This window comes from Caenorhabditis briggsae (assembly GCF_000004555.2).
Source record: "Caenorhabditis briggsae complete genome, chrII, whole genome shotgun sequence".
Classification (NCBI taxonomy): domain Eukaryota; kingdom Metazoa; phylum Nematoda; class Chromadorea; order Rhabditida; family Rhabditidae; genus Caenorhabditis; species Caenorhabditis briggsae.
In genome coordinates this window covers 7,026,115-7,039,551 of record NC_013486.2, presented here as the reverse complement: position 1 = coordinate 7,039,551, position 13,437 = coordinate 7,026,115, and the positions used below count along the sequence as shown (strand labels likewise).

Genomic DNA, 13,437 nt, shown 5'->3' with positions numbered 1-13,437 from the left:
TTTTGGTCCATAATTTGAACGTCCAACTGTCTGCGTCCAATCTCCGTCGTTTTCTGAACTTTCTCGTTTGAAATTTTTCTAACTGTCTGCTTTAAATCACTCTTGTGGTTCTAACTGTCTGCTTCAATTTTCTCATGTTTGTCTAACTGTCGTCTGCGTCCATTCTTTGTCATTTTTCGAACTTTCTGCGTCCACTGTCTTGTTTGAAATTTCTCTAACTGTCTGCTTCAAATCTCTCTTATGGTTCTAACTGTCTGCTTCAATTTTCTCTTGTTTCTCTAACTGTCTGCGTCCACTCTCTCACCTCCTCCGACTCTCTCATATCTCCCACTTTTTGATATCTTTCACAGAAAATGAGATATATAGGCTCAAAGTGGACGATCCGGGTGTCGTTCTATTAGAGGTTTTACGGTACATGGAAAAGGGAGATATTGAGTTCACCATTGTGATGCGTTCCATCCACGATTGCCACCACCACGACCTCTTCCACCACCACCACCGCGTCTTCCTCTGAATCCTCCCGATCCGTAGCTGTTTGGAGCACCAGATGGGCTTCTTGGCCAATCGCCACCAGCGGCACCACCATAACCTGAGTTGTTGAACTGTTGATAGCCCATTCCAGAATGGGGAGGAGGGTGGGGTCGATTTTGAGCATAGTAAGGACTGCCGCGTCTGTTACCGCGGAAAGAGTGCTTCGCCTTACCCCCGGCAGCTGAATATATTGTTGTTTTTGTCAAAATATGAAAAAGTGCATGCGACGGACGTGGGAGCTAGCGATAATCTGAGACAACGTGCGGGACAACAGTGCGGGATAGTGGAAGTCATGCTAATTTAAGCTAAGCATTACCTGATGCTGAGTAGCTTTGATATCCTGATTCAGACTGGAATGAAGAATCTGAAAAATAATAAGCTGGTTAGTTTCATGGTTGTCAATCCCTCACTGTTTGAATAGCTAGATCCCCAGTCCGAATACGAGTTGTTTTGGTTGTTCTGTTGTGCGGGCGCTTTTTGAATTAGCTGGAAACAAATAACTATCAAAGGCAAAGTGAATTCTAGAACTTACAGCAGTATCCGTGAGCAGACTGTCTTTGAGTGGACCTGCTTGTGACATAAAGTCATCGGAAGATATGTCACGAAGTAGCTGACGGAGTTCCGCGTCTCCGCCGTTCATCACTGCTAGTGTTTCTGGATTCTCGCATGATCTTACAAGAAGAGCTTCTATGCACGGACGAAGATTAGCAAGAGCGACAGCAGTAGCCACATCCATACGAATTGTTATCCTGAACAATGATGTCTTAAAAAAATCAATTTTTTCTAGAAACTTACATATCATCGAGTCGAATGAGTCCTTCGCCAATACACTCAACTTTGCGGCTACCGAAGACAAGCAACTGTATTGCAGTGATAACTGAAATTCCCTTGCAAGAAATGCACCGAGTACGAACTTTTTCGGTGAAAACTATGAGAGGACTTGGGAAATCCAATTCTTGTCGGTTGGCCATCGGAACGAGATTAGAGTATTTATTAATCAGAGCTTTAGATTGCTCGATTGTCAGGACATTTCGTTTTCCGGTATAGTAGGCGACGTTTGGATAGAGAGCCATAACGAGAAGAGATCTCATGAGGTTTAGTTCTCGATCTTGAGCCATCACATTGACTTGGTGATCATACAGTATGTCTTCAGGGAAGGAACACTGATTGCGAAGAACATCTATTAGTTGCCTTCTTGCACCTCTGAAATATATTCGATGACTATCGCTTGATTGCTGGTTTAAAACTTACTCTGTCATTTTCAGAACTGGATTGCTCAGCGAATTTCGTTCACAAAATTCGCGTTCTCCCGCTGCAGCTCCCATCTCAGCCGCTTCACGATAGCTTTGGAAAACGGAAACCAGTGACACATGATCGGAGAATTTCGTACCAGCGAATCTCCTTTGAACTCCGCTCAATCGACTATGGTGCTTCTCGCGAGGAACGAATGGAGTTGGAAAAGACATCGCTGCTGCCACATCACACATAACAGAACCAAGTCCGAGAGCAGTTCCAAGAATGAGCACTTTACCGATAACTGGTTCGATTGGCATTCGAGCTAACATTTTTCCAAGACTGGTAAGTTCGAGGTTTCGATCCAGAGCGCCCATTGCTTGCAGAATAGCTTCACTTTCAACGACCATATCGTATGGCGGTGGCTCTAAAGCTTTTCCAAGGAACTCTCCAACCGAACCCAAACGAAGGAGTTTGATAGTTAATGCAATTTGGTGGAGAGGAATACGAAGCATTTCAGCAGTTCCGTGCTCTTCAAGAGAATTATACCTCATCTGGCTGCATAGGTGAAAAGCATATCCAGGTCGAACTCGTCCAGCACGGCCTCTTCTTTGGATGACATTGGTTCTCGATGCCCAGACTGTTGCAAAATGAACCATGTTATTGTTTGAGGTGTACATTCTCTCCTTGGCTCTGGAAAAGTTTTTACCAATGAAAAGTCATCTCAAAAATAGTTTTCTCACTTGCAAGAGTCGATAACATAGACCACATCATCGATAGTGATACTGGTTTCCGCGATGTTCGTGGAAATTATGATTTTCCGTTTTCCGGGATAATGATTGAATACTTTCCTCTGTTCCTGACTCGTCAACTGTGAATGAAGAGGAAGCACTTCGTACTTGTTAGCTTGTCCTGTATACTTTAAATAAGTTAGGTCAAAAACTAAAGCACAAACCGAACTCTTCATGTTCTTGAAGACGATTACAGAGTGTCATGATTTCGGACCAGCCAGGAAGAAAGATCAGAACAGCTCCATCCACTCCACGAGAAGCAATGTCTGTGAGAATGGCTTCAATGACTCCGTACGGAATATCTTTCTCCGAAATACGAGACATGGCAGTTTTCAAATTTTCGTTGGCAGATGGATCATTCAACAAATTCATATTTCGACCTTTATCATCAACTTCCTCATCTCCATCGTCATCATCCACTGGTGCTGCGGGTCCTTTCTTCCGTTTTCTTTGCTCAAGCTCGTCAGGCATATACCGAAGATTATGGAGGATGTCTTCCAGGAAAAAGGCTGAAACAGTGAATAGAATTGCATGAGTATTATTTGAAGTCTAACCTTGAACCGGGAAAGTTCTTCCGTGCATTGTGATCACTGGCGTCGGTCCGATATCAGGGGCACTTCCGAAGAAATTTGTGAACAAATTGGTGTCAATGGTGGCTGACATGAGAACAACACGGAGATCTTTGTAGGTGTTGATCATATCTCGAAGAACAATTAAAACGAAGTCAGTCTGAAAATCAGAAAAACATAACACGATTTTTAGATACTAGAGACATACATCAACATCTCTCTCGTGAATCTCATCAATGATTACATGAGAGATTCCACGCAATCCGTTTTCCATCATCCGAAGCAACACTCCGACAGTACAAAACATGATTGATCCATAGGGACGTGGAGTAGCACTGTCGAATCGAACATTATATCCACAAGTTTCTCCAACATCTTCTCCTCGTTCATTCGCAACGCGTTCAGCGAGAGATATTGCAGAAATACGACGTGGTTGGGATACAACAGCATTGAAATAAGCAGCTTTGTTCGTTTCAATGAAGCTTTCGAGAAGAAACTGTGCCACTTGAGTACTTTTTCCACATCCAGTTTCTCCTTTGATCAATGTAACACGATTGTTGGCGACCGTTTGAATAATTTGATCCTTAAACTGAGCAACTGGAAGTCCCTTCCGTTGGTCATTGACACTGTCCAGTGAGCCTGTTTGTTTGGCTTCCTCCTTTTCTGTAATCCGTTGACTGATTTGTTCCATGCTCATCTGAATTCAAATAATGGAAAATTGATCTGAGGGTAATTTTAGCTCACGAAAGCAAGAGGCGGCTCATCAATATTGGCCGCTCTCCATGGATTCCAGTTTTGAAGTGGCGGCGCCCAAGAGATGTTGGAACCAGTGCAAGCTTCGGAGTTCGGGAACTGGGCCAGTTTGGCGTCAGTAAGAAGGGTAGACGGAGATTCAGATGAGGACACAGATTCGTCAACTACAGGAAGCTCGAGACCACTGGATTTCACATACTCGATTACACGAGTCGACAGCTCTTCTGGTAGATTGACATCAATCTCGGGCAGTGTACTAACTTTGTTCTTTTTAGTCGGTCCACTGTACGCTTGCATGATATTCAGATGGAACATTTGGCGGACTATGTTCATGGCACACGCCGCCTCCGAAACCTTTTTGTTCGATCCATTGCCTTTTCCAGTCAGCCCTGCAATAGGAAAACGCAGAGTATGAAGAAATCGCGACATTAAAATTACCTTTGTTGAGTTGAGGTACGTAAAGTTGAGCGGTTGTCTCCATCGTTCTGAAATTGTGATTATGCTACAAGCGATAAAGTGATAAAAACTACTAACTTGACAGTGTTGGATTCTTTGATTTTTGTGACATAGTTGATTTGGGGAAGTCTCATCTTTTGAGTGTACTCATTTAAAGCCTTCTTTGAGTTTTCCATAGTCCACCCTCCATGGAAGCTTGACTTGTGATCAACAGTTTCAGACGCGGCAATTTCTTCAGCTTTCTGTGTAACGTACTCCTCGTGGGTTCCTTCTTCTCTCTGATAAGCATTGCTCCATGGATATCTCGGCTTTTTAGGCTGAGCTTGTGGCTCTTGGTAAGAGTTGCCGTCTTCTCCTCCACAAAACATTGTCGCAGGTTCAGAAGCGCTTGTGTCTTGCCAAGTGGACGAGGTTTCCAAACACTTTGTTGTTAGAGTTGGTATTTCGCTTTCTTTCATTTCTCCTTCTCGAACCAAGAAAAGGCAGAAATCGCGTGCAGCATTGGTAGCAGCATCCTGGAATAATAATTTTAGACAACTATCACTTTTCGTTTGAAACCTTCTTATTACTGGAGTTTCCAAACGCGACATACGGGAAGCTCGTAACGCGAAGCTCACACTTGAATTGTTGGCGACCGCCTCTTGTTTCAGCCTTCGTGTCGTAAACAGGATTTGGGTGTTTGTTTTTACCTAACCAGGCATACAGAAACTCTTTGATATCTTTAGACATCTGCGAAATATACTAATTATATTCGAAAACGGTTGATAAAAGATAAAGTAAAGTTGAATCGAGACATAAATACGATGACAGAAAATAATTGAATTCGATGGTATATATTAAGCTTTATTTTAAAATATACAATGAAATAATTCAATCGGTGAGCTTTCCGTCTCTCAGAAGAGGCTTCAGATCAAATCCTCGTTGCTCTAAACTTCGTTGCTTATGAAGTTTCAAGAAGGTGTCCGTGTCTTGCTGGAAACATTGTCGTCAATTCGGGTATCCCACAATAAAGTTACCTTGATAACTTTTTCCACCGTTCCTCGGAAATCCTCAACTGTTTTGGTGTCTTGTTCCAATATCTTCAAACTATTTGCTTGGCTAGTTTGTAAGAAGCATGTACCATTGAATACCCAAACTGGATCGATATCTTTCTACAACAGTAAATTCATTCTAGAGCCAGAAAACTCTCTCGAACCCATACTTGTAAAATTCCGGGCCGGGCCGGTTCTGAGGAAAATTTCAAGGCCCGGGCCCGGCCCGGAAGGCCCGGTAGCAAAAATTTGCCATTTTGAACCGAATTTTGAGCTCTCAATACAATTTTCTATATTTTTTGTGCTTTTTGGATTGTTTGTCTGTTTGATCAAAAAATATATTTAAAGGTGGGGGGACATGATAAAAAATAATGTTCTCGAAATTTCGTTTAAATATGCCCCTCGAAAAGTTGAACTTGTTGGGGCGAGGATTGAGGGTGCGGTGCCGCTACCGACTGAGCTACACGGGCAAAGAAAAAGCGGTCGCCCGATTGCATACATAAAGGCGAGGACGACAGCTGTACGCAGAGTGACATTAAGCGTTGTACACCGTCACGGTAGAATGCATACTCTGGCCCCAAAAATCCCCCGTAAAATCTCCTGTCCCCCCACCTTTAAAAAAACTCGAAAAAAATCACATAAGGGTCCCCCCTTATGTGTTTTTTGAAATTTTCAAAACTTGTGGAATGACAGGCCCGACGGGCCGGGCCGGGCCTCCGAAATTCGGGAAAATGCCCGGTCCGGCCCGGCCCGTTACAAGTATGCTCGAACCTCTTTGATTTGGCGTGTCACTTCCCGATACTTCTGCCTTTCGTTGTCCAAGCTCACACATGTTTCCTTCGCATGGTTTAACCTGAAAATCTTCGAATTATGGGGTTATTCACCAACATGTAGAAAAATTCGGAGAAATGGAGAGAATTATTTTTAATGTCGCGATTTCCGCGGAGAATGAACCAATCTAGCTAAATTTCGGAGAAAATCGGAGAAAATTATTGAGAGCATATTCACAAAATTTGGGGTCGCAAAATTAATTTTGAAATGTTGGCTGGAATGCCAGGCAAAATGGTCAAAGTAGATATTTTGACCCCAAATTTTGTGAATGCTCTCTATAATTTTCTCCGATTTTCTCTGAAATTTCAGCGAGATTGGTTCATTTTCCGCGGTTTTGCGAAATTTTCTCAATTTTCCGAATTTTTCTACATTTTGGTGAATAACCCCATTACGGTTTGTTGTATCTTCGAAAATTTTCAAAAAGCTCACTTTGCCGAAAGATACATAATTTCTGTGGTTCGATCTCGGAGTTCTTTTGCGGGATCGTGTGGCGTTGTTGTAGTTTTCATAGCCATTCCGGAGTTGATATTCACAAGCATTTTCTGAAAAATAGAAAAATCATTGTTTCGACGACCACCCTGAGATATTACTGTATTTAGCAATGTTATACGAAGATGTTCCAAGCAAAAAATAGATCGCTTGTAGCCTAAAAGTCCGTTAATTTTATTTAGTAAATAGTGTCTTAACAGTCTTTCGTGAAGACGGAGGGCAAACTCAAAAAAAAATTCAACAAAATTTCAAAAAAGTGCTGCTTGAAAATCCAAAGTGTCGTAAGGTTTGGTGTAAATGGTTCAACGCCATCTGGTGCATTGTCGACCGTAGTTGTTTTCGAAATTCCGCGAGGACAGAGCCTGAAATAATCAAAATGTTATCTTTTCTTAATTTTTCTTTCAGAAGAGTTATTTTTGCAGTCGTGGAACATATGTATTGATAATTTTGGTTAAAAATATATACTTCGAACTTTTCTCGACACACACAGTTCGCCAAGAATGTGTTTGTACTCGCTATCAAATCTATGATACTATAAAAGGTGTCTAAAAGTGTCTAGCAAGTTTCCTCTCTTGCAAAATATCATAAGTTTTGTTTACTTTTTCTAATATTCTCTTTTTTTCATTGATGAAGACTACTCCCCGCATTCTATCTTTTCATCTCGATCTCTCAATCCTTCATCAGATTTCTAATATTATGTGTCCATCCTTACAATAATACTTCCTCGACTAACAAATCAATAACTTAAACTTTTGTAACAGATCAAAAATGAGCGATTGGGGTAATGCATTCGATGAGCAGTGTCGATCGGAAGCCCTTGAAGTGCCGGAAAAGGTGGTGGGATTTGTTTGTGTCTATGTGTTCTGTGCTGTGTTTGTCCGTCTGTTGTTCGTTCATGTTCCGAGTTTCGGCTTTTCTCTCCGCATTGTACAATTTGCTTTTTGCTACTGTTTTAACTGCTATTTATGCACTTCTCTGTGCCTCTGTGCGTGAAAGCGAGCTGCTCTATCAAGCACATCTGCACTTAAATGAACAATAATCGAATTTTTTTCAGACCGAGAAGTTACAGTCAAACTCGGATATGGATCAAAATGAAGAAAATAAAGGTACATAGTTAACCATAGATTTTCATACCGGTCAAATATTTATGAAAGAAGAGCTTTTGTGCACTTTAACGCTCTATCTAAATATCTATCTGGAAATGCAAATAAATTTCAAGACTCATAATAACACATTTTCACAGTAACGTCTTCCAGGATTTGGCGGCGTCGGTCGAGGAGGAATGTTCGGTGGAGGACTCAAAATGAACGCGCCACCACCACAGACTTCGTTTGGCGCCACTTCAGGAACTAGAGTTGGAGGTAACAAAAAATCCCAACCGCTTAAATTTCGAGTGTCGTCTGCCTTATGTTTCAATCTTTCCCCTTTTCCTATTGGAATCCTATCGCTATTTTAGGTTCATTCGGAAATCCAGGAGGTCCGGACGGCAGAGGTGCGGCGATTGGTTCATCTGAAGAGCTCAATGGAGGAGGTAACATAATATCTGTCGGCTACCGCAAGGAAAAGTCTGCATGCGATTTCACTAGAGGTGGTGGTTTTGGTACTAACCGCAGCACTGCACCGTCTGCACCGACTATCATCAAAACTAATCATGAAGGAGGTCGTTTCGGTGTTTTGTCCCCTAGATCGTTCAACTCTAACGAATCTGCTGATCAACCGAAAGTTAACGGAGGACGGTTCGGGGCGTCTCAAGCCTCCATCAGCCGCACGTCTGTTGGAGGAGCGTTTGGATCTAAATCATCTAATCCTTCTCAAAGCACTCCAACACCAGCATTTTCATTTAGCACAACAAAAACGGAAAACAGTGCACCATCAAAATCTTTTGGTGGTGGTTTAGGGCCTTCTTCAAAACCTCCAGCAGGTGGAAGCTTCGGCTCGGCAGCCAAACCTCAAGTTTCAACTGGCGGAAACTTCGGTTCAATAATCAACTCTCATGCAACAACTGGAGGAAGTTTAGGATCCAATTCCAATTCTTCCATAATTCCTGGAGAAAGTATCAATTCAACTTCTAGACCTCCAGTAAAAACGGGCGGAAGCTTCGGATCCTTTTAAAACCTCCTGGAACAACTGGTGGAGGATTTGGTTCCTCTACCAAATCGGCTACAACAGTTGGAGGTGGTTTCGGTTCTTCAAATAGAGCACCAACAACAACGGAAGCTAGTTCCGGATCATCTTTAAAGCCACCTACAACAGCTGGAGGAAGTTTCGGTTCTACTAAATATCAATCAATGACAGGTAGTGGAGCTTACGGAGCTAATCCATCTGTCCCAGTTATTGATTCGACGACTGAGCTCAAAACAGTTGATGACGTGAAACAACCCGCTGAAAGAACAGGAGGTGGATTCGGAGCAAATCCTCTTTCTGATAATGCTCCGAAACCTTCAGTCGGCGGAGCATTCGGTGCTTCCAAATCGAGTTCAAAACCCTCAGTTGGTGGGGCATTTGGTAAAAAACCTACCGCCATTCTTCCACCAATGAACGTTCCTCCACCAACATATATGAACGGTAAAATAGAAAATGATGCTACTGCCCAACTACAAGTTTCCCATCAAGACAAAGAAAACAATTCTGAGCCTCGTTCAATGGGAAACAGTTCCTTTGGTTCGAGAGTACCTGAAGTGATGGAAGAGAGAAAAGCCATTGAATGTAGCGTTGGTAGACAACCATCGCAAGATGCGAATAGTCCACAATTCGGACGTCCAGCACCAGTATTTTTCAAGTCAAGCAATGAAGAGGAGAACCAGGTAGCACCACAGATCAAGGAGAACGAAAAATCAGAGAGCATGTCATCAGCTATTGAAGCCAATCCAAGTAGGCCAATCGAGGGAAGTTTCGGAAGAAAATCCACCATGCCTGACAGCACGCCGACTGGCATGGAACCCACCGAAAAAGAGAGTCCAAACGGTTTGTTCAGGGCCATGATTACCTTTTCAAAAATTAATTCCAGATTTTTATTTTAGAAGTTTGGTGGGTTTCTGGAATGCTTAATTTAACTTGACCTTTGTTTTGCATGATTCACTTAACTGTCTCCAAATGCACTCCCCCTTCACCTCTAAACTCAGAATTATGGGAAATTCTATAAATCATTATTCCAGCACCATTCATGTCAGGTCCGCCACCAGCAATGAGAGGAGGTTTTCAAGGGGGATTCAGGTAACCGTTGAATAAAACATTGTAAAAATTATCATTGGTGATTACAGAGGAGGACGCGGAGGAGGACAAATGGATTTTGGTGGACCCGGTCAAGGACGTAAGTATCAGACATCGAGAGGGAATAATGTTGTACTAGTGGCTTAGATTTTGCTGGATTAACGTTTTTTTTTGATAAAAGAATGCTTCCAGAAATGGGACGAGGCAGAGGTCAACCGAACCCATCTTTCGTACCTCAACAAAGAACAGGACCTCCACAATTTGCAGTTGGACAGCAAGCAGTTAAACCGGTTGGTTTTCGAAATTTATAGTCAAAGAAATAATTCAAATTTGATTCAGGATCCGAAGTACAAGTACACGAAGTCAACTGACACGGACCCTCATGAAAAAGTTCCTGTTCCTGCAGATATTGCACTTCTCAATAAATTCATTCAAAAAGAAGTCAAAATGATGAAAGATACAGTGGTTGATGTACAACGTCAAGATCCAAAGTCACCACTCTATTCGATTTCATCATTCCGGGAACTTCGTCTCAAGCCGGAAGTCCTTCAGGCTCTTGACAGTCTCAATTTTCAATTCCCAACAAGAATCCAGGAGACTGCTTTGCCGTTGCTTCTTATGGAACCGTTAGTTGTTATTGTTTAAAAAAAACAACTAATAATAAATTTTAGACCATCAAACTTGATCGCACAAGCTCAGTCGGGTACTGGAAAGACTGCTGCATTCGTGCTCACGATGCTCTGTAGAATTGACATAAATTTAAAGTGCCCACAGTGTATCTGCTTGGCACCTACACTTGAGTTGGCTAAACAGATCGGAGAGGTTGTTGAAAAGATGGGAAGATATATGGAGAATCTGAAAATCCATTACGCGATTAAAGGAGGAAATATGGCCGCGATGAGAGGGAGGAAGCTGACAGAACAGATTGTCATTGGAACTCCAGGAATCGTGAGCGAGTTTATCTGATATCCCTTTGAATATGTATTTTTATAGACTCGTGATTATTTGCAAAAGTACAAATGCATCGATCCAAGTCAGATCAGATGCTTGGTTCTGGACGAAGCTGATGTCATGATTTATCATCAAGGATTCACTGATATCTCCACAACTATCTACAAGTACATTCAAAATGGTTTTTTTCCTGCAAAACATCAACATTTTCAGCATGGTCGAAGAAGCCTCCGATTCAGTTCAATCCATGCTATTCTCTGCTACATATGATGAACCTGTTATCAATTTCGCCACAAAAATCATCAAGAATGCCATTGTTGTCATGTAAGTTTCCCTGGTGTTTAAATGGCCAGCGAATACATTTTTCTTTGTTTGTGTTATAAGGTTCTAGTATTTTATTTCGCGGTAGGTGGGCCGATTCCTTTTGAAGTACTATTGTCTGCATAGTAAACCTTGTACAAACTTTCAGGTTGAAACGCGAGGAGCAAGCTTTGCCTAACATAAAACAGTTTTTTGTTCAATGTGCTTGCAGAGATTCAAAATATGCGGTAACCAATAACCTGACACTTTTCCAAGAAACGATTTGTAATTTACAGGCCATCGTTAATCTGTACAGTGGACTGGCTGTCGCCTCATCCGTCATTTTCTGTCACACGAAGGCCAGTGTTATGTGGTTGTACGAGAACATGAAGGCACGTGGCCACAAGGTTGATGTGCTCCATGGAGATATGAGTGTCGTCGAGCGAGCTGATACAATCATTCGATTCAAACGCGGCGACTTCAAAGTGCTCATCACGACGAATGTATTCGCTCGTGGAATTGACGTTGCGCAGGTGTCCGTTGTGATTAATTACGACCTACCGATCAAGTACAACGAGCATGATAGTCCAATGGTCATTGACGGCTTCACACAACCTGATTGTGAAACTTATCTTCACCGTATCGGAAGAACTGGACGATTCGGAAAGACTGGAATCGCCATCAATTTGATCGACTCGGAAGACTCGATGAACATGATCAATGTGCTCGAGAATCATTTCCGTAAGATTAAGTGTACTCGCCTAATTCACAGAGTAACTGTTTCAGAAATGAAGATCGCTCGAATGGATCCATCGAACATCGTGGAGTTGGAAGCCATAGAAATGGCATAATCTACAACACTTCGTATTTTTTTTTTACAAGCCGGCGTTCTTCTTTTGTTAGAAGAACTTCACTGCCTCTATTCACATTTTTATGCTGAACATCTTTTTTTATTTTCTTTTCTCTTGATCTTGTTATTCCTTTTTCCTCTATTTTATTTTATTAACCACCATCATCATCATCCATATCTCTTCATTTCTGGTACCTAAAATTCGTCACCCAGTCGTGGTGAAGGCTTTAGAGAAGAAACGGTTCTAGAAATTTAAGGAGTTTATCGCCCGTCAGTTTTCGTTTTCGCCTTTCTTTTTGTTCTTTGAACTTGAATAAACATGAAAAATTCGAATGCACCACCGCGCCATCTTCTTCTTCTACCCAATTTATTTTTTCCCCTCCTCGCTTATTCAAATTTCTTTAGCGGCTGCTGTTTGTTTGTGGATAAACAAAGCCAAGTTCACATTTTTGTCAAGGAGACCACCTTCCTTCTTCCTTCGAAGACAGGTAGACTATTCCAACGAAACTTATCAGGAGGAGAGGACCATTGATTTATCGATGGTCTCCTGATAAGTAATACTTCATTCTGACACATACTGCTCTCACAATGAAATGTACTGTCCTCTTTTTGTTCATGTTCCAATGTATTCATTATGAGACTCTGTAGTAGCCACAAGTCCTTTGTTAGTCTAGAAGAATAGGGAAACACATATTTCTAGTCTCACGATGACTAATATTTTCAGTTTCCGTTCTTCTCACAGTAGTAAGAATACAATCACAACATTTTCAGCTCGAGAAGCAAAATTCTTACTGTAAATTTTAGTACATTTTAAAAGACGAAGTTACCGTCAGAAAGATAATTCTATAGGATTGCCGTATTTCTGTGGGCCCTATNTTCTGGATAAATATATAGTTGGTCGCAATATAAACATACATAAATACAAGTCCTTCCGATCACCTTCAATAAATTTTGTGCGGTAACGCAATAACTATTCCTCGGAGGTATAATTATAAGAGGCAGTAATCGTGGTTGTAAACTTATGGTGGTCTTTCCTATTCCTCCTGGTCTCATCTGATAATGGAGTATATACAGGATAGTTGGTGGTGTCTGTCTCGCCACTTTATCTGTTTTCCTAATCTCTTGCCTCGATTTTCTTGTCCCTCTCCCGAGGATAAATAAATATTACGGTAATATAATGATGGATGGTCGGATGGTGTCAAGGTGAGACAAAGAGACGCAGAGGCGACTGATTTGTCACTCACTGATATCAAAATATCAGATAGACCACCCCAACTATCAAACTGTATTTCTCATTTTTCTGTTGCTTCCACAATGCGGTAATATAAATATGTGTGTTCAGGCTGCATGCCGCAAGTTTTAATTAAACTTTAAGATCAGGCGCGGTAGCCGTCAAAAGATTTCTGTGTCCTTTGAGGATCTGGCGCCGCCCGCTTATGACA

The 13,437-nt window shown here is 41.7% G+C and overlaps 2 protein-coding genes across 2 annotated transcripts; one reads left to right on the top strand and one right to left on the bottom strand.

Annotated features, from left to right (window-relative positions):
• Positions 1-437: 437 nt before the first annotated feature.
• On the bottom strand, positions 438-6,710 carry Cbr-rha-1 (the record flags this gene model as incomplete). The annotated part of the gene is made up of 17 exons (XM_002631319.1): positions 438-712; positions 848-871; positions 942-1,017; positions 1,064-1,280; positions 1,327-1,734; positions 1,783-2,457; positions 2,508-2,676; positions 2,720-3,064; positions 3,110-3,284; positions 3,333-3,821; positions 3,869-4,266; positions 4,316-4,362; positions 4,412-4,848; positions 4,892-5,062; positions 5,350-5,484; positions 6,136-6,217; positions 6,625-6,710. 17 exons carry the CDS (start codon positions 6,708-6,710, stop codon positions 438-440), a joined length of 4,209 nt encoding a protein of 1,402 aa, XP_002631365.1.
• A 742-nt stretch (positions 6,711-7,452) lies between these two features.
• CBG03203 lies at positions 7,453-11,996 on the top strand (the record flags this gene model as incomplete). The annotated part of the gene is made up of 14 exons (XM_045242234.1): positions 7,453-7,518; positions 7,739-7,790; positions 7,941-8,045; positions 8,141-8,637; positions 8,757-9,648; positions 9,840-9,897; positions 9,945-10,026; positions 10,087-10,520; positions 10,566-10,842; positions 10,888-11,012; positions 11,059-11,169; positions 11,315-11,393; positions 11,442-11,886; positions 11,932-11,996. The coding sequence occupies 14 exons, from the start codon at positions 7,453-7,455 to the stop codon at positions 11,994-11,996; spliced, it is 3,288 nt and encodes a 1,095-aa protein (XP_045092095.1).
• Between the last annotated feature and the right edge of the window lie 1,441 nt (positions 11,997-13,437).